This window comes from Aethalodelphis obliquidens, unplaced genomic scaffold (assembly GCF_003676395.1).
Source record: "Aethalodelphis obliquidens isolate GAN/ISIS:26980383/991018 unplaced genomic scaffold, ASM367639v1 scaffold128, whole genome shotgun sequence".
Classification (NCBI taxonomy): domain Eukaryota; kingdom Metazoa; phylum Chordata; class Mammalia; order Artiodactyla; family Delphinidae; genus Aethalodelphis; species Aethalodelphis obliquidens.
In genome coordinates, this window is record NW_020838072.1 from 531,507 (window position 1) to 552,028 (window position 20,522).

At 48.1% G+C, this 20,522-nt stretch overlaps 1 protein-coding gene across 1 annotated transcript in view; it reads right to left on the reverse strand.

Moving 5' to 3' along the window:
• Positions 1-20,522, reverse strand: part of SLC4A5 (solute carrier family 4 member 5) — a 96,722-nt gene that overhangs the window by 15,890 nt on the left and 60,310 nt on the right. Inside the window, exons 12-21 of the mRNA XM_027099061.1 lie at positions 19,983-20,168; positions 18,149-18,323; positions 16,171-16,304; positions 15,215-15,486; positions 10,857-10,915; positions 8,408-8,608; positions 4,814-4,927; positions 3,243-3,404; positions 2,256-2,434; positions 899-971 (exon numbers count right to left, since the gene is read on the reverse strand). Coding sequence (XP_026954862.1) covers positions 899-971; positions 2,256-2,434; positions 3,243-3,404; positions 4,814-4,927; positions 8,408-8,608; positions 10,857-10,915; positions 15,215-15,486; positions 16,171-16,304; positions 18,149-18,323; positions 19,983-20,168 — 1,555 coding nt within the window. The remainder of the gene's footprint in view (positions 1-898; positions 972-2,255; positions 2,435-3,242; positions 3,405-4,813; positions 4,928-8,407; positions 8,609-10,856; positions 10,916-15,214; positions 15,487-16,170; positions 16,305-18,148; positions 18,324-19,982; positions 20,169-20,522) is intronic.

A 20,522-nucleotide genomic window follows, 5' to 3' on the forward strand; every position in this document is an offset into this window, starting at 1 on the left:
CCCCCCCCCCCCCCCCCCCCCCCCCCCCCCCCCCCCCCGCCCAGGCAAATTCATATGTTAAAGTCTTAACCTCTAGTACCTCAGAATGTGATTGAATTTGGAGATAGGTCCTTTAAAAAGGTAATTAAGGTAAAATTAAGTCACATGGATGAAGCCTAATTCAATACAACTGGTCCTTATAAGAAGAGACACAGGACACATTACATAGGACACAGACGTGCACACATGAGGAAAGACCATGATCTACTTCTAGAACATAAATGTCTAGTTTAAGCCACCCAGTTTGTGGCCTTTTGTTGTGGCACCCAGAGCAGACTAATACAACAGGTGAAAGGCTGGAATGGAAAGCCTTTCTGGGGGACCCATGCTCCAAATGCACACCCCATTGCTATCATCTCTTCCAGCTGATCTGGAAGGACATGAGCAAGAGGGGCTTCGAACAGTGTGGGAAAAAGTCACCTATGCGCCCAAGACATGCAACAGAGGAGCAGAAAACAGGCCCCAAGAACAAGGACAGAAGCCTCCCTCTCCCCTGCAAGTTTTAAACTTCAGAAACTAGGTGAGCAAGGAGGCCATAAACCACAACGTGGAAACACAACCAGCTTGAGAAGCTACTGATTTAAGCAAGGATGGAAACTGGCAGAAATGTCTGTGGGAAGTGTCCTTCAGAAAGGTGAGGGTGGACCCTGGGAGGGGTGGGAAAGAGCAGTGAGGATGGCCTGCTGCTGATAATAAAGGATGCAACATTACAGAAAACAGTAATAATGATGAAACATGTCTGGCCTAATAGGATCCTGCCTTTTTAGGGGCCTTGTGGGGAGGCCGTTCCCCCCTCTGAGGCATCGGATCAGTGCCTTCTCGGGCGGACAGGGCCCTAGCAGAGGGTGCAGAGCCTCACCTGCAGGATGGGAGCCAGGAAGACAGAGATCCCTGTCAGGATGAAGACAATGGTGCCGGTCACTCTCTGTTCCCTGGCAGAAAAGAACACATGGTCAGGGTGGATTGGGAGATGCTCCATGACCATTCCAGCCCTCTGTGGGCACTTGAAGGTTGTGTCCAAGGCTCTGGCCTCTGCCTTGCTGCCCCATTCCAGAGAGTAAACCAGTGACGTGAGGACCAGCTGCCTGGCACATGGGAAGAGAGGGAATCCAACTGAGGTGAGGGCATTTGTAGGGGCATTCAGGAGGTTATCCAGTGCAGTGGCTAACAGGGGGTGCTTGAGCCAGACCAGCTTGGGTTGAATCCTGGCTCTGCCACTTACTAGCTGTGTGGCATCAGGCAAGGCCCTAAATGTCTTCAGCATTAGTAGAACATGACTAATGGCATGCACTTCAGGGGTTGTTGTGAGGATGAAGTGGGATATGAAGTGCTCATTATCCCTGCCTTTTGATTATAATAAGATCCCACGCTTGTGAAGCACGACAGATGAGGATTTAAGGGAATGGGGCCTGGCTGCTGGCAGAGCAGATATCAGGGGCTGGAGGGCAGGTATGTTTTCTGGAGTGCTCAGACCCAGGCACAAGTCCAGGGGAAGCTTGGGGCTCTGGGGCAGATTGCTCAGGCCCAGCCATCTGGGGCTCAGAGGTTGGGGAGGGGACCTTGCCCTGACCATAGGAACCTTGCTCAGGGCTGGCCGGGCAGCCCAGGAATTCCGAGGTAGTGAGGAGAAGCTCTTAGGACAGCCATGTATGAGAATGCCAGGGTCTGATGTGGGCTCACCCCAGAGGTCCGAAGGGGTGGAAGATGCGCTTCCCTGCCTGAAACATTTGCATGAGAGGAGGGGTGAGTGAAGGAACGGAAGTGACAGGCCATGGGCCACAGCCCAGGGGGTGGGAGTGGTCCTGGAAAGGCTTTCTGGAGGAATGGAGATTGAGCAGGACCCGAACCCTGCTTTGGGTTATTTGGGGGACGGCATGGCTAGGGAGTCTTGAAGAGGAGACAAAGAGTCAGGTCAGAAGGGGCTCTGTGGGAACTCTTGAGCAGCCTGTACAGGTGAGAGGTGAGAGCATGTGTAGGGGCTGGGGTGTACTGACTGGAATCTATTAAGAAGAAAGCACCGCTTAAAACTGACTCTTTGTCTCCCTCTTCCCTCCCTTCAGGGATATCACTCCTATCCCTGTGGTTCCTGGGTAGTTAGAGAAGGGGCCCTATTCACCCAAATACCTTGATGGTACGAAAAACCTGCTTTCTCTCCCCACTACCCCCAATCTGACCCCTCCTGCCCAGGTGGTCCTCGGGCCCTGACCACCACCTACCTGACCCCCAGGAACTGCGGCTGCTCCCCGGGGGCGCTGGTCTCCGTCTCCATCTTGAGGCTGTCGATGTGGGCGATGGAGATGACCGTGGCAGCCACGTACCAGGGGAGCCCCATGAAGGAGCAGAGAGCCATGAGGATGCCCACCCAGAACAGGTCCAGATGGTAGCCAGCAGCCTTCTGCAGGGGCAGTGGGAGGGAGGAAGCTGTCTAGGGAGCCAGTTCCCAACCACCTGTTGGGGTGGGGTGGGGGAGACAGAGCTCTCCCAAGGCAGCCATTGTGTGGAACATGTGTTGAGGGCTCCCCGTGGGCTTCTACACGGCACCCTGAGAGGACTGCCACCCTGAGGTGACCAGGCCTCACCAACCCCAGGGTTTGGTGAACCAGGGAACGGACGCAGGTGAGGGAGGAGAGGGGTGTTCAGGCTTGGAGAGGCCCTGGGTTTGGGTCCTTGGGAAGAAGTTCTCCTACCCAGCAGCCCAGTATCTCTATAGTTCCCTAATGAGGGGTCCCAGGTGGGGCCGGCCTAGACCAAGCCGAGAGTGACCCAGGCTGGGATGGGGGAGAGACTAGTCTGCGTCTCCTCAGACTCAGAGGCAGGGAGGACGGTTGGCGGGGCCAGGAAGGCATGGATGCCCCTCTGCCTTATGGTTCCGGGTCAAAATCCCCTTGTTAGGATCTGTTCAGACTCCCAAGTTCACTGTCAGGAGACAGAGCGGGAGGGTCACTTTGGGAGAAGCAAGGAGCCGTGCCCAGTGGCCCATCCTGGGCTTGGTCCTGGTCCCTGGAGCCTCTCCGCTGGCCCTTCTGGCCTTACCCACATCTGGAGGTCACATTCTCCCCACCCCCGGAACTCCAGTCTTCTGCCCTCATATTTTGCTTCACAAGTGGCCCAACATTTTGAAAGAAGCACCTCCTCCCTCCTTCATTCCTTCTGACTCTGTGGGAAGAAAGAGATTGTGCCCCTCCTCCTAGCACCAGCCTTACCCTCAGCTTGTTCTCCTTCCGGTTGACTATGACGGCCGTGATCTGCTGGTCCATGAAGATCAGGATGGTCACCAGCAGGGCGGGCAGGATGCTTACCAGGTACACCCACCATGGGTTCTTCCCAAAGGGGGCCACGAACCAGCCTCGATCAGGCCGCGTGGGCTGAGCAGAGCAAAGGAGAAGGCCCTTTTCTCTCTCCCTTGTCCCGGTGCACTTGTTGTCTAGCCCGCTCTCCCAGACTTCCCGCTATTCCCACACCTGGGGTACTTTTCAAGTGCAATCTTATCCCTTAAAGACATTAGGCACCTGCAACTTTAGAGAGACCCCGGAGGCACAGACTTGGGAAGGGCAGTGGTGTCTACAGAACAAAGGATGATTTGCTGCAGCCGCCATGGGCTTGTCTGGGAAACAGGGAGGTGCAGAGTCAGGGGGCATTGGTAGAGATTGCAAAAGATGTTAACAAGAAATGGCAATGAGGCCCAACAGCAAGAAAAAAGAAAATGATGGGCCCAGTGCCTGATGCTTTCTGCCTCTTCTCTGAGTCATCTGTCTGGGGGAGGTTATAGAATTGTCTGTAAAACACCAAACATTAATTTAGACTTGCATATTAAGAATAAAGGATTATCTGTGCAGGAGCTGGGCTGAAGTTTACCTTTTGTTTACTTCAGAGAAAGCAGTACTTTACATTTCAAGGCCAACATGAGTTTTATGAGATGTTTAAGCTGAAATAATATTGCGAAGGTCAAGCCCTCAAAGGCAGGGAGGGTCAGTTCTAGAACCTGTACCTCCCAGTCCAGTTTAGACGGGTCGAGCTCCTTGTGAGGGAGCAGGGCTCACGCGGAGCTACAAGCAAATAGCACCAACTCTAGACTAATGGGAAATTCTGAAGCAGTGGTTCCCAAACTTAAGCAGGCCCCAGAATCTCCTGGAGGGCTTGTTAAATTCAAAGCCCTGAACCCCACCCCCAGACTTTCTGATTCCATGGGTTTCAAGTAGAGCTGATAATTTGCATTTCTAACAAGTTCCCAGATGAGGGCGAGATGCTAGTCTGGGGACCACACTTTGAGGATCACTGTTTTGTTTTGTCTTTTTCGTTTGTTTGTTTTTGGCCTTGCCGCATGGCTTGCGGGATCTCAGTTCCCCGACCAGGGAATGAACCATGGCAGTGAATGCCCAGAATCCTAACCGCTAGGCCACCAGGGAACTCCCGAGGATCACTGTTTTAAAGGATCATTTTCAGAAGATGGCCCAACTTGTAGACTGCCATGAGCGAGGGAATTGTAAACCTGTAAGTGGAAATCAAGGGGCTTCAGCTGGGCTGGAGAGTAGATTCCAGCACCTTCCCCATCCTGTGGCTACACAGCAGGAGTTCATCGTGGATATATGTGGTTTGAGGAAACCACTCTCTCAAAGGACCGCCCCTAGCAGGCCGTGTGGGAAGGGTGGAGCATACAGAGAACCCACGTGGTTACGTGGCTGAGCACATAAAAATTTGATCAGCATAGAGGGGAAAGGATCTGCAACTGGTGGGCAGGAGGAGAGAATGCACAGAGCAGGGGTCCTGGGCAAACCTTGATGACGCTGGGCACGAGCAGCTTGGGGGTTGCCAGGCCAAAACAGGCATCAATTCCACAGAACAGCAGGATGGAGAAAATGATGGAAAAGTCAGCTACTAGGGCCCGAACCTGCAGAAAAGAGATGAGCAAGTCAGAGAAGCTCCTGCCCACTCCAGGCAGACCCCACCTCCAGTAGTGAAGAGGAGAGCTGCTGAGAGCTTGAGCAGAGTCAGAAGACCCATCTTCAGCTATCTCAGAGAGTGCCAGTCACTCTCTAAGTTGGATGAACCTGGTGACACTCCCACCCATCACTTTTCATTTCCAATACTTGGTTTTCCAAGTCCTTTGTGTTTTTACCAAACTGATGGCTCTGAAATGGTACGATCTCATTCTTCTCTGCAACACTAAATGCCAGGTAGCAACATGGCACTTTGTAAGTATTAATTTGAGGGGGAAAAAAAGGTGGTGATAAAAGAATATGACACTAACATGAATTTTATTTCATCCTTCAGGCAATAGATATTCTCAGATGCAGTCACTGCTCTGGAATTTTTATATAAAAGGCAACTTAGGGATATGATCTGGTTGGAAGTTGGAAGGAAGGGAGGGAATTTGTCTTGAGGATGCATTCGTGTTGCAAGTACACTATTTTTTGCTCAGTTTGTATTTTGTAAATCTTCCCCAAAAGTCTTTTATTTAGTCTTTACAAAATATTGGCAAAAATTCAATTATTCATATCAAAGATATTTTTCATCATCATCACTATTATTATTGGTAGTAGTTGTAGTAGAAAATTTATTTAAGATGGCTTTAGAAGAGTGTGCATGTGGTTTCTGTTAGAAGAGCATTGCTAAAAATCTTCCCAGTGCCCCTCCTCACTTCATAACTGTTGCTCACATATGCAAGTGCTGTTTTGATTAATGAATTCTTTATTCTAGCCACAAAACAGTTAGAAAATGAAATTAAAATAGCAGTTAGCATTTACAATAGGTAAAAAATAAAAAATCAAGTACCTAGGAATAAATCTAATCAAAAATGTGCAAGACCTCGGGCTTCCCTGGTGGCGCATTGGTTGAGAGTCCGCCTGCCGATGCAGGGGACACGGGTTCATGCCCCGGTCTGGGAGGATCCCACATGCCGCGAAGCGGCTGGGCGCGTGAGCCATGGCCGCTGAGCCTGCGCGTCCGGAGCCTGTGCTCTGTGGCGGGAGAGGCCCCAACGGTGAGAGGCCCGCGTACCGCAAAAAAAATAAAAAAATTAAAAATGTGCAAGACCTCAAGATCAAAACCTACAAAATATTATGGAGAGAGAGAAAAAAAAGACCTTAATAGGGACTTCCCTGGTGGCACAGTGGTTAAGAACTCGCCTGCCAATGCAGGGGACACGGGTTCGAGCCCTGCTTCAGGAAGATCCCACATGGCTGTGGAGCAACTAAGCCCGTGCACCACAATTACTGAGCCTGCGCTCTAGAGCCCATGAGCCACAACTACTGAGCCCGTGCACCACAAATACTGAAGCCCGCGCACCTAGAGCCCATGCTCTGCAACAAGAGAAGCCACCGCAATGAGAAGCCCCTCGCACCGCAAAGAAGAGTAGCTCCCACTCGCCACAACTAGAGAAAGCCGTGTGCAGCAACGAAGATGCAACGCAGCCAAAGATAAATAAATAAAATAAATAAATAAAAGACCTTAATAAATGCAAGGTATACCATATTCAAGGATTAGAAGACTCAGAATTTGAGAGGTGTAAATTCTCCCCAAATTGACATTTAGAGTCAATATAATTCTATCAATATTCCAATAAGTTTTTATTTTGGTGAAATTTAAGATTCTAAAATTTATGTGGAAATACAAAGGGCCAAGGCATTATTGAAAAAGAAGGACAAAGAGGGAAAGTTTGGTCTGTAAGATATACAGACTTATTATTAGTTTTAGAAATGAAGACTGTGATATTGGCATACGAATAAATCAGTGAAACAGAGTAAAGAACCTTGAAACAGATCCCATCACATGTGAACATTTGATATATGGCAAGGGAAGCACTGCAGAGTAGTGGGAAAAGGATGGTCTTTAAAAAAAAAAAAATAGTGCTGGTAGGGAGATCAGCTCAGTGCTTTGTGAGGACCTAGACGGTAGGATAGGGAGGGTGGGTGGGAGGCTCAAGAGGGAGGGGATATATGTATGCATATAGCTGATTCACTTTGTTGTACAGCAGAAACTAACACAACATTGTAAAGCAATTATACTCCAATAAAGATGTAGAAAAGAAAAGAAGTATAAACATAATGTACACATGAAACTTATATAATGTTATAAACAAATGTTACCTAAGTAAATAAAATTTCCTCTTTAGTTTGTAAAAATAAAATAAAATTTTAAAGTGCTAGAACAATTGGCTATCTAAATAAAAAACAAACACTTTCTCACACTATATGTTAAAAGCAATTCTGGTAGATTATAGATTTAACATGAAAGGAAAAACAATGAAGCTTTTAGAAGATACCATAGGAGAATATCTTCTATCCAATATTTTCCTTGAGGAAAAATTGGATATATTTGATTACAGTGAAGCTAAGAATTTCTATTAATCAAAAGATACCATTAAGAAAGTAAAAAGGTCAGTCATAGAGCAGAAGATATTTGCAACACATATGATCACAAAAATGTTTCTATCCAGAATATATAAAGAGTTGCAAATTGGAAAGAAAAAGACAGACAACCCAGATGAAAATGTGCAAGAGATTTAAACAGGCTCTTACAAGAAGAAAGTCAATGGTCGTCTAGAGTCTGTCATACAGAGTGAAGTAAGTCAGAAAGAGAAAGACAAATACTGTATGCTAACACATATATATGGAATATTAAAAAAAAAGAAATGGTCATGAAAAACCTAGGGGCAGGACAGGAATAAAGATGCAGACCTACTAGAGAATGGACTTGAGGACACGAGGAGGGGGAAGGGTAAGCTGGAACAAAGTGAGAGAGTGTCATGGACATATATACACTACCAAATGTAAAATTGATAGCTAATGGGAAGCAGCTGCATAGCACAGGGAGATCAGCTCTGTGCTTTGTGACCACCTAGAGGGGTGTGATACGGAGGGTGGGAGGGAGGGAGACGCAAGAGGGAAGAGATATGGGGACATATGTATATGTATAGCTGATTCACTTTGTTATAAAGCAGAAATTAACACACCATTGTAAAGCAATTATACTCCAATAAAGATCTTAAAAAAGATAACAGTGACTTCTTTATAAGTCACTTCTTTTAAAATTACAACTCAGTATAAAAAGAAAAAAGAAAGTCAATGGTCATATGTCCATTAAACACATGATAAGATTTTCAACTTCATTAGTCATTGGGGAAATAAAAGGAAAAAACCCACAATATACTACTAGGCTAAAGATAAAAGTCTGACAATATCAAGTGTTGTCATGGGGCTTGACAACAAGGGAACCCAGTTCTCTCTGATCCAAAGTCTGTGCTCTTAACTTGAAAAAACCTCAGTGAGCAAGTGCTGATGTGGTGTCCATTCCAACAGTTGGACCAGAACCCTCTCAGGGACTCAGTGGTGGCTTCCATGTGAACTGTCTGACTGTAGGGTGAAGTTACCTTGGTAGGGAAATAGCGGCTGAATTTGAACTTCTTCAGGGTCAGGGTCATGGAGTATGTCCCGAAGAAAAGGATGAAGGACATGAGTGCCAAGTCTGGGATGAACTGGCAGGAATTCCCAAGTAGGCGCCCACCATAGTTCAAACACTCCTTTTTGCTCAGCAGGGACCAGTCCAACGCTGTGAGGTTAAGGGGGTTGTACTTGTAGACCAAGACAGGAGAGAAACAGTCAGGGCCTTCCTGGGAGGTCAGCTGTTTCCTCCCCACTGCAGTTTCCAGACAGCCCACGCACCCCTCCCACCCTCCAAGGGGCCCCAGCCCTCCTGCCCCATGATAGTGCCCAGCAACAGAGTGATGGTCCTGGGAACAGGCTGTTTCAAGGAATGACAAGCAGGAGGTTCCCTGGGAAGGTTAGGAGCTGACGTGTGCTTCTTCATTGTGTTCTAGGATGTACTGCTTTGTGAGTGAGGAGGAAAAGTGCAGGACTGGCTCCCATCTCAGTCAATCAACCATGGGTCCTGTCCACAACTCCTTCCTGGAGTGTCTCACATTTATCCTCCCCTTTCCTTCTTCTATGCACACACTTTTTGTGTGCACAGAAGAAGGAAAGGGGCTCACACCCCACCCTTGTCAGACCTCTCTTGGGTTAATCACTTCAGTCACTTGACCTTTGGTGTCCCAGATGCCTAAAATCCAGGGCACACAAAACAATTATATATATATTACACATTCCTATATATATTCTTATTTATGTTCCTAAGTATGTATAGGTACATATATTTATATATCTATATTCACACATGTATATTAATATATATGTTTCTAAGTGTAATAGAAGGAGAGTAATGTATAATAAAATTTAATTTATATTTTGAAAAATAAATGTGCAAATATTCAGGAACCTACATAATGAAGTAAACAGATGTTTGCAACTAGCCATAATGTATGTTTGTATTAAGAGAAGTGTGGTAGTTTGATATAATAACAGTCCCCAGTGGATCATGGCTCCCTGTGTCCACACTCCTCTGTGATGTGACATCAACCGTCCTCCCATCAAAAGGTGATTCCCCTTTGAATCTTAGCTGGCCCTGGGCCTGCTTAGATCAATAGACCAATAGAATGGGGATCAACAGACCAAGACAATGCGAATGCCCCCCGCAATGTAGCCGTGCCTCTACTGCCCCACTGGTCTGGCCCAACATCTCTGTCTTGACTTATTTCTCCTGATTTCCCTGTGTGATGCCCCACCCTCACTCTGTCTCAGCAGGACTGGTCCACCCACTGTCCTCAGGACAGATTTTGTGCTTTTCCTCTTGTGCCCTTCTGTCTATGCTGGTCCCTAGGCTTGGAATGTGCTATTCTCTATGGAACCAACTTTCCCAACCTTCAAGACCAGATCGCGTTCTACTTTCTCCATGAGGCTTTCTTCTCTAGTTTGCAGAGTGCGTCCTGCCTCCACTGCTGGAAGGATGCATTTGACCTATATTTGACGCACGGCACGCTCTACTTGTGCTGCCCGTTACTTTTTCAGGTTAATCTCCACATGCATATTACAAGCAGGTTGGAGGGCAAGGACCACATTTGTTTCTTAGATGTTTTTCGAACCATCACATCACCCGCACACAGCGCCTTACACATAGTAAGTATTCATACATAGGCACTGACTGATTCCATTTTTCCTCCCTCAAAATCAGATATTTGAGAAAATCTTAGGTTAAATTGCCACTGAGCAGTCAGCTGCCTGTGCAGGGTAAGTTAAGAGGCAAGCTTAGGGACACTAAAAGTCCGAAATTCTCCTCCCAGTACCTACCAGGTGCTACCCTTCACCTGGTTTTCTACTTCCCACCGTTAGTGCCACTTAGGCTAGGTGTCTTCTCCTGACGGCCGCTGCTCATCATTATTGGGAAAGGCAGACCAGACCAGGGGCCCTCAGAGACACGTGAGTGCAAAGGACAGATCAGATTCAGAGAGGGGGGAGCAATAATAAGCTTTCTGGGGCTGCAGGGTAGCATTGTTGGTTAGGAACTGGGAGTCCTCGGTACAAAGGCAGGGAAGAAGGCAGAAAGATGGGCGGGAAAGTTTACAGCCTTGCACAGCCCTACTTACCATTCCTCACCTCAACCCCACCCCACCCCACCCCCCCCCCCCCCCCCCCCCCCCCCCCGCCCCGCCCCCCCGTCGTGTGCGTGTGTGTGTGTGTGTGTGTGTGTGTGTGTGTGTGAGAGGGAGGGAGGAGGGGGAGGCTTGGCACAAGGATTTAAAAAAATGAGACAAAATAGGATTTTGACAGTATATACTTAAAAATATTCATTTTCACAGCTCTGCGGGTGACCCTGGTGTGGGTATGCAGCAGGGTTAATCTCTGCAAGTCTGGTCTAAGTTTCCCAAATCTTCTCAATCTCCCCACAAACAGAAGCCCTTGCATGTCTGACATGAAGAAAGGACTTACCAGAGAAGTGTTGGTGTTGGGTGGCGACGTGGCTGAAGCATTGAATGCGGTTGTGTTCGCTGTGGATGAGCACAGGACATGGGGAAAGGTCAGCACCTGCTGGGTGGGGATCCTGCACCCCACCCCGGGCCCCACTCTTTCCCATTTCCTTCCAGTTCCTTAGAGCCAAGGACTGGCTTTCATTGTGAGGGCAGCTGCACCCTTCACTCTCCTCACTTTGCTCAGGGAGGGCAGGGGTGGTGGGAGGGAGCCTGGGCCACAGCTCCGACAGTCTGGCTGGGCCAGGTTAGGACAGCTCCTGTCTGACATGGAAGGGCTGGCTTTAAAACCTGCTGCCAAGACGAGATGCTAACACAAGTGGGTAAATAATGTGCCTTGTGAATCCCTGCCACCCGCCTGACAAATGTCTGTGCTCTTAGACTTAATTCACATTTTCAAAGAACTTAAGTCTTTGCCACGCACTGTGCCAAACCCTTACGTACGTCATCTTGCTAAGTTCCTAAATCCCCAAGAAATTTCCACATTTTAAAGATGAGGTAACTGAGGCCCAGAGAGACTAAGTAACCTGCCCATTGCCCAAGGTCACGCAACTCACTCTTGGGGGAGCCGTTACCCATCCCAGGCAGGCTGGCCCAGAGCCTACACACCTCCCAGCTCTATACGACGAGCTTCCTTCCCTGCCCTGCTCCCCTCCACATACACTTCCTTTCTCTCCTGCCCTGTCCCTATGTTTTTTTTTTTTTTTTTTTTTCAGGTCAGCTGGGCCTGTAAGAACTTGTTGGGTATCTTCCCTAATCTGCCCATTAAATGCTAGCTGAGGAAAATTAAACCTGGGCCCAGGACTTGAAGGAGAATCAGGACCTCAGAGGTGCTGCTCTCAGATGTTCACTCTGCATCCCTTGTCCACAATCCCCTGCCCCAGCCTCAGTGTCCCTAAGTGGAGCAGAGGAGGGTTCCCTTCAGGGGCCATGCGACGAGTTGAGAGGAACTGTAATCCCCTGCTTGAGGGATGCAGCCATTTATTAAAAAGGCAGCTTTGGAGGTCACCCTTTCTCTTGCTCCTGCACTGCATGCATAGAGGAGAAGGGCCAGGTTCTCCTCGCCTTCATCCTCCAGGTGAAGACTGACTAAGCAGTTCCTCTGCAGCTGATTTAAGGAGGGAGGGAGGAGGCTCAGCCAGTTTGCTAGCAATAATCTAAATGCATCGCAAACCCCATTTAACTCCTGCTAGGAACCCAGAGGGAATAAGAGGTTATTCCTGAAGCTTCCTTCAACCTCTAACAAACTGTCATGGGGTGGATGTGATCACAGGGCCCTTCTATGTTGCCTACTTCTGGGGCAGTTGGGGCTGGGAGTGGCTAAGGAATTCAGTCTTGACCTAGGGCAGAATATTCTGAGAAGTTCTACAAACCCAGAGTTTTGTTACAACTATTCTAAAGAACGCTTCACTTAAGAGAAATCAGGGACATCTGCTGCCTTTCCTCACACTACTGACCAAAAGAACACGATGCACAGTTAACAATGGAGCAGGGACGGCGAGCAGGAAGGCTGACTCAGGGGTCCCCTCACAAATGCTACAGGACCCCCAGCTAACACTCGAGCCTGGTGAGTGTAGATGCGCTTCCATTGCCCAAGGTTGTCAGATCAGACATTCTTTTGATGTCTTCTGCTTAGGCTTTGCCATTCTTTTATATCGAGAACTTTGTGAGGTTTATCTGAAAGCCACTTTGAGATGAAGAAGGAAGAATCATAACATGAAAAATCCTAGAAAGGGTCCAAGTATCAAATATTTTTAAATTCTAGTGTTTACAAAGTGGTACTCACTTGGGATTGAAAGCAGCCAAGTCAGTGTGTGCAGCATCAATAAATAGAATACAAATCAGTTACAATGGAAACAAGATTAGATTAAGAAGCGTTCCCGAAACAAGCTCTGACTGATAAAGAGTGACAAAGAGTGATAGTGTGCCACCGTCAAACTGGGTTTTGCAGTAGCACTAGGATTAGGGAACAGTTCGTAAAGGAGTGGCCCATGGACTGGGAAAGAAACCCTCCTAGTTAGCTCCCCCCTCTCCAGTGTCCTAAACATCTAGAATTTTCCCTTTCATATTCTCCTAATCAAAACTAACTTGTCCTGTTTCCAGTTCCTTTACTCTCCACGAAGAAACTGAAAACCTAATCTCACTATGGCTAGTTGCTAATAATGACTCAGTTTAATAGAGCAGTAGTTCTCAAACTTAAGCATACGTGAGAATCACCCAGAAGGCTTGTTAATATACAGATGTCTCTACCCCAGAGTTTCTGATTCAGCAGGTCTGGGGGGGGGGGGAGGGTGCCTGAGAATTTGCATTTCTAACAAGTTCCCGGATAGTTCTGATGCTGCTTCCAGGGACCAACTTTGAGAATCATGGCGATAGCATGACCCAAAGGAATGAGGTGACATTAGGCACCTGGGCAAGGCCAGAGGGGACACTATTTGGAGGTAGGTGGATCCTATCATAGTTCTCAAATCCTACCTGATGTGCCCTGTTCCTAGGGAACCCCTATGTTTGGTTTCTCCTGTGGACAGATGATTCCCAGAATGGCCGAAGTTCCACATATGACCCTAGAATTTGGACCATTTCTGAAAGAAATTAAGGATGTGTACTTCCAAAAGCCATGTTGGTGGGAACGTTTGTGTTCAGTGCAATGGGTCTGTAGTCCAGAGGGTGTGAGCAGAAAACAAAAGTGCCCTGATGGGGCTTAGTCCACAGAGGTGGGATTTGCTCTACAGTGTGATGACAAGAGCCTGCAGGGAGGATCTCCTCACTCCCCTGGGCAAGCAACATGCCCTGGCTCAGGACAACAGACAGCTTCACCTACTGCTGGGTTTTAATGAAATAACTGAAAATGAATTATAGAAAAAAGAAGAAGAGAAAAAAATTGTCTCGATATCTTTACAAATTCAGAGCAGTGACAGAGGGTGAGAGGGTACAACCAAAACTATGTTCCCTGATGTCAGACAACTTTATCCTTACAAGGCCTAGTCTAAAGTAGAGTGCACAATAATTGTGCAACAAATATTTTTGGTTGACTTATCAATATTTTTTATCAGTTGTATGCATTAAGGTGCTGAACAACACGGTAACTACTTATGTGAAATGCCAACTGAATCTGAGTATAGATATGAAAACCTCACAAGCGTTCCATGAGACTGGAAGGGCCAGCATTGATATCCTCTAGGGAAACTGACATTTGGTGTGACCTTGGGTGTCTCTGGACCTCAGTTTTCTCTGTGAGTCCAGCCTGGTGGTGCTAAGAGGTATGTGGATGGCTCTCTAGCCTCTGCTCTATAGCATCCTGGGCACTCTGAGCATGTCCCACTGAAAGCTCTTAGGGGCATGATTCTGACTGCAAAAGAGGCCAGTGGTTCAGCTATGGACAGTCCTAACTTTACAGATGACACTTTTTTGGTCAGAAGGGGACTTCACAGGAATGGGTTGACCATTTGGTTGATTCAGCCTCCCACCCAGCATAGGGATCCTTTTTACGATACCTCTGGCAGATGGATATCCAGGTAGTGTCCAAGAAGCTTGCTACCACCCGAGGGGGCCAATACCTCTCAGGGTGGTGGCTTCCACCACTGTTAAGATATACCTTGAATTCAGCCAGCGCTTGGCTCCTGGAGATTTTGTTCTTCAGCCCTCATTCTTCATCTTATAGTTACACAGGGTGAATCTGGCCCCTCTGTGTCATGACAGACTTTCTCTCATACCTCTCTAAAAGCCTGGATAACCCCAGGTTCTCGAACCATTCTTTAATGACATAGTTGCCAGGTCCTCCTCCACCCTGACTAGTCCTCCACCCTGGACATGTCCCCATCTGTAGGGATGTTCATCCCTCTGGTGTGAACACACTGGCAGTGATGTGTCAGGGAGAACTCATGGTGTCATGTGCTCATGGAGCTGGGAGGGACTTCAGGCTCCATCAGGTCTACCTCTGGCCTAGAGCAGGCCTCTGGCCCGAGTAGCATTTCTGACTGGTGTGGCCTCCACATTACTCCACACTGAGGCCAAGCATGCCTTCTTCCCTTCCTGGGGTATCGCTATCACTGCTTCCTCCTGACTATGACCCTGGGCTCTGGCATTGTGATCCTCATTAGAGTTCCTGTCCCCTTGATTTCCTTCCAAAAACTGGTTTAAGACCCTGTATTTGCTCCTTTGGGACAGAAAGTCCTTGGATGAACAGCCCCTCCCAAGCAGGCTCTTGCTCCTGCCTTTGAGTAGACAACGGGGTGGAGGGGAGAGGCAGAGGGGGAGTGGGTGTTAGAGGGGAGTGGGGAGTGGGTGGGGGCCTAGGGCACCTCTGGGTTTACCGGTCACCTGTGTCAGGGGCGACGCACTCGCATTTGTAGATGGTGATAGAGTCAGGCTTGAAGTTCATGTTGATGGGGTAGTACTTGAAGGCACCAATCATCTTCTTAATGGCATCATAGATGAAGATGAAACTGATGAGGGTGGAGAAGCCCTCCTCAGTGAAGCGGGTGATATACTTGATGATAAAGCTGGCATCTGTGGCCACCAGGATAAGGCACTGGACAGCTGAGTGTAGGCCAATCCAGAGGCGGAACTCCATGTAGTCCAGGCCATTGCCTCTGGAAAGCAGAGGGAATCGAAGGGCCTCCAGCCCAAGGCTCTTGGCTGTGCTCGGCTCCCCAGACCCACCCTGGGTGCCTCATCTGCCCCTCCTGTGGCACGGATGCCCTCCTAGGAAGTACAAGAGGATTGGGGATGGGGACAGTTCCCGGGTGGGGTTGTCTGGTCTTTGAGAATTCTGGGAAAGGCTCCCATGGGATGGCAGAAAGGTGCTCGCACACTTCGGTTCTTACACATTTGGTAACAAACACCAGAGTGAATGAAAAACAGGGAAATTTCAGAATGACACAGCTGGAGCAGACCTTAGAAATGTTGTAGGTGAGGCAACTGAGCCCAGAGCTGCATGAGTCAGGGTATAGCCTTCTGACCTCCAGCTTGAAACTTTTTATACACTCACTGCATTGACTTTCAAGTCATAATTGCTCATGAGCAGAGCAGTGTGAATTCTCTCCTCTTGTCTTGCCTGGATTTCTCCCCATGGGCTGTGCTAATATGCACTAAGGTGGCTTAAAGGCAGATATCGGAGGGAGTCAGGAGGGACCACTTGGCAGTGCCTCCTACAGGTAAAGACAGCTTTGGTACCTTCTCACCTCACCTCCCCCTTGGGGCTCTTCCCCTACTCCAACCTTGGCATACTGTCCCAAGTGTGAGAGCAGGCACTGGGGGCCACCAAGGGCACCTACTTGCTGAAGTCGAAGAGGAGCTTCTCGAAGATGAGGATGGGCCCTGTGCTGCTGAGGATGATGAGAGGCTGTCCCGAGAAGAGGCAGAACAAGGAGCCAGCCATGGCAGTGCCCAGGAAACTCTCCATCACTCCCTGGGGGCAGGAGGAGTGTTAGGCTCAGTAGAGGTGTGAGAAAGGGGCCTCTCTGACAGGTTAGACCCCAGTTATCTCAGCAAGGGCCACAATGCTCGTCCTTTATCCTAGGTCCTCTCCTCCTCAAATTCTGCTCCCCATCTCTGACTCCACAACCTCACATAATTGCCAAGCATCACTCTCTAATTCTAGGTCCCATGTGACTTCCTTTTGTCACCCTAGGGCCTAGAAAACAGGGCTGCCAATGGTCGTGCTTGTTCCTGTGCCCATTCTACTCCCAGAGGACAGTCCATTCATCCACCCAATCATTTATTAATTCAGAGATCTAGCAGGTGCTTTTAGAGGTCAGACCATTCATTCATTCATTCATTCAAAAATCTATTAAGGGCCTACTATGTATCAGGCATTGTGCTAGACATGGAGAACCCAGGAACAAACAAGATAATGCATCTTCATTCTAGTGGGGGATACACACAAGAAACTAGGCGATTTCCATACAGCAGAGTTTCTTAACCTCAGCACTACTGACATTTCAGGCTAGATAATCCTTTGTTGTAGGGGGCTATCCTGTGCATGGTAGGTTGTTTATTAGCATCTCAGTAGCACCTCACTTCCCAGTTATAAAAACCCAAACTGTCTCTAGATGCGACCCAATGTCTCCAAGGGGTCAAAATCGTCTCTTGTTAAGAACCACTGCCAAGAAATATGATAAGGCTGGATAAGGTAGGAGCATACAGTAAGAGTGAAGGGTTGGTCAGGAAAGCCTCCCAAGAGGTAGATACACGGAAGCTGAGAACCAAAAAATGAGCAGAGAATTGACCAGGAGAATAGGGTAAGTGGATGAGAAAGAGTGTGCCGGGAAGGGCAACAGTATGCACAAAGGCTGGAGCTGAAAGGGAGCACGTCTTTGAAGAACTGAAAGATGATCAGGATTGATGGAAAACAGAATGCAGATGAGTGAGGAGGACAGGAATCTGAGAAAGGGAATACTGGGAGATGAGGCTTGAGAGGCAACTAGGACCATGTCATGAGGGCTACTGGGGGAAGCTGGGATTTATGAGTCAAGGATGATGTGTGAATATCTGGGTCAACCATGGTGTCGCTCATTGGCTGGGGGGAGCAGCAGGTCTGGAGGAAAGGTAATGGATGCAATGTCGGCCCTGTGAGTTGGGGGATCCCAAAGGGCAGCTATGTGGACATGCCCAGGAGGCAGCCGGATACTGAACCTGCCGCTCAGGAGAGTGGTGTGGGCTGGAGATAGGCACTCATCTTAATTTATCTGGGAAAGTGGGTCTTCACCTTGGTGCTCCGAGCTTTCCAGTGATACTATCCCAAAGGCCCCCAACGGAGAAGACCCTTGTCTGGGTCTCAGGCTAGTGTCTCTGCTGAACTGTTTTCCCCAGGTATACCTGTGTTGTTGTCATGGTAGACATTTCTAAAAATGTCTTAACTTCAAGCTAAGAATTTAAGGTTAGTTTTTTTAAAAAGTATGGGAAGAAGGTCACAATTAGCAACTCAATTAATTGTGCTCATTAAATTCGTTAAAGCATCAGTAGGAAAATTATCAACTAACAAAGCAGATGATTTCCCCTTAAACATTTGTTCTATTTACATAATCTTTAAATTTGGTCTTTAGTAATATGATTAACTTTAGACCTTTTAATTATGCCAGCTTGTTATTATTTTTCTCAAGGGTAAAGGATTACAAAAAGTGATGGTCTGAACCTGGATGGTAGGTCAAACCCAAACCTTGGTTTTGGGATTATGGGAATAAGCTCCTTACCACTACCTGGTGGCAGCAGATTTTTCTGAGGTTTGCATGCATGTCCCCAGCTCACACACACCTGATAGTTGTCAGTGGCATCCCCCAGAAGCCCACCAAAGGTGATTGCGTTGGTAATGCAGCCGAGGTAGATGAATAGGATGGCAGAGATGGACTGAATGTGGAAGCCATCGTAGAAGTCACTTGGGAACCAGGGCAGCTTCCTCTTGACATCCAGACGCAGGCCACCGAAGAACCTGCTCAAGACAGGCCCAGATACTGCTTTCTCACCACAGACACCAGTGCAGGGGCAGGGCTCTTTACAGGAGCCTGCAGAGTCTGCAGTGAGGAGGGGAACTTGACTAGGGGTGGATGGGGAAAGGGATCTTTCCACCAGAACATTTAAGACCAGGGAAGAATTCTGTCATTAAACTGAGTTTGTGGTTGGCACCATCTCCCCTGGGAAGGGTGGTCACAGACAGCCTGGGTGGGGGAGAGAAGGCCTTATGGGAATATGTATTGGGGTAGACCTAACATTTCACAGGGAATGGAACTCCTGGGGACCATAGACGGCTATCCTCCTCACGTCCCTGATCATCCGCAGGGTGCCTGTGCTTGGTAAACATAGGTGTGTCCAGCTCTAGGAGATGGAGAGATCCTGGTTTATAACAGGTTCATCAAGGGCAGATTCCGAACCTTATAACTGGTTTCCTTGCTTTGTGGAACAAACAAGTGGGGAATTTTAGGTTTAGGGAGAATGTTTACTGGGGACGCTAGTCTCCATAGCTCCTAACACAGTGCTTAGCACAGAGCAGGTTTTCTCAACCTTGGTACTGTTGACACTTTGGACTGGATAATTCTTTGTTTGGGGGAGGGCGGTCCTGTGCACGGGAGGATGTTGAGCAGTGTCCCTGGTCTCTATCTGCCAGATACCAGTAGCATCTCCCCTCCAGCTGGGACAAACAAAAATGTCTCTGAACATTGCCAAGTGTCCCCTGGGTGAGGATGGGAGTGGGGAGTAGGTAAAGTTGGGAACCACTGGCAGGCAGAGAGCCAAGGGCATAAAAAACATGACTCGTTCTCAAAGTTATGATTTACACATAGCTTTGCAGGGCTGTGTCCTTTCCTAAATTCAGATCTACCCAAGTTATTCTAAGAGCTGGCAAAGAAATGAAAGCCAGGAAAATTTTCTATTGTTTTCTTTTAAAACAAGTTTCTTGACTAGGTAACAAAAGGTTAAAAAAATTCAAAAGGTATTCTTATGGGTTGAATTATGTCCCCAAAAAAGATATATCAAAATTCTAACCTGTAACTGTGACCTTATTTTGTACATGTAATCAAGTTAAGATGAATTCATTAGGGTGGGCCCTAATCCAATAGGACTGGTGTCCTCATAAGAAGAGGAAAATGCTATACGAAGACAGAAACCCAGGAAGAACACCATCTGAGGACACAGACAGAGATGGGAATGGGGCAGCTGCAAGCCCAGGCACACCAAGGACTGCTGGCGACCACCAGAAGCTACAGAGAGGCAAGGAAGGGTTCCACCCAGAATCTCAGAGGGAGGATGGCCCTGCTGACACCTTGATTGGGAAATTCTAGACTCTAGAACTGTGAGAGAATACATTTCTATTGTTTAAACCACCCAGCCTGTGATACTTTGTTTCCGCAGCCCTAGGAAACTAATACAGGTAACAAAGGGTGTCCTGAGAAAAGTTTGGGTTCCTCCACTAGCTTCCCCTTTCCTGCCAGATCCAGGAGGGGCTTTGAGGGCTGGGGAGGAAGAGCCTGCGTTGACCAGATCCCAAGGCCAGGAGTGGGTGCTGCTGACAGAGGTGGAGAAGGTTCCTAAACGGTGGGTGAGGAGAAGAGAAATCTAAGACAACTGGTGTCGCTGTCAGGCCTGGAGCGGGCACCTTCCTGTCCAGATGAGCTCTTCCCCGATCTCGTGCACGGTTGGCATCTCTCCATCATCCCCACTGCTCCCTCCGCCGGCCCCACTGCCGCCGCCGCCTGCAGCGCCGCCGCCTCCAGCCCCTCCGCCGCTTCCCGTCACAGAGCCGTTCATCTGACCTAGCTCAGTCAGGGAGAACACGGATTTCCTGGAAGGAGAAGGGCGACAGGGGACAGTGGGGCTCCCAATCCTAGGAAGAGATCAGCACCTCCAGGACTGTCCTCACAACTCCTTTACCTTTCTAACTAACATCATCAAATAGTTTAAAATACAGAGAGAAATGCAGAGAATGATCTAGCAACACCCACACACAGATCACCCAGGTTTTACAGATGGTCACATTCAGCATATTTGCTTCTGATTTTTTTTTCCAGAGAAATAAAGTGAGACTGAAAAAAAAAGGTATAAACCCATGTACGCTGACATCTTTCTTTCAAATCCAAAAAAAGAAACGGACAGACTGAAAGCTCCCTCTGACCCGGCTCCCCGCTTGCCACCCCTC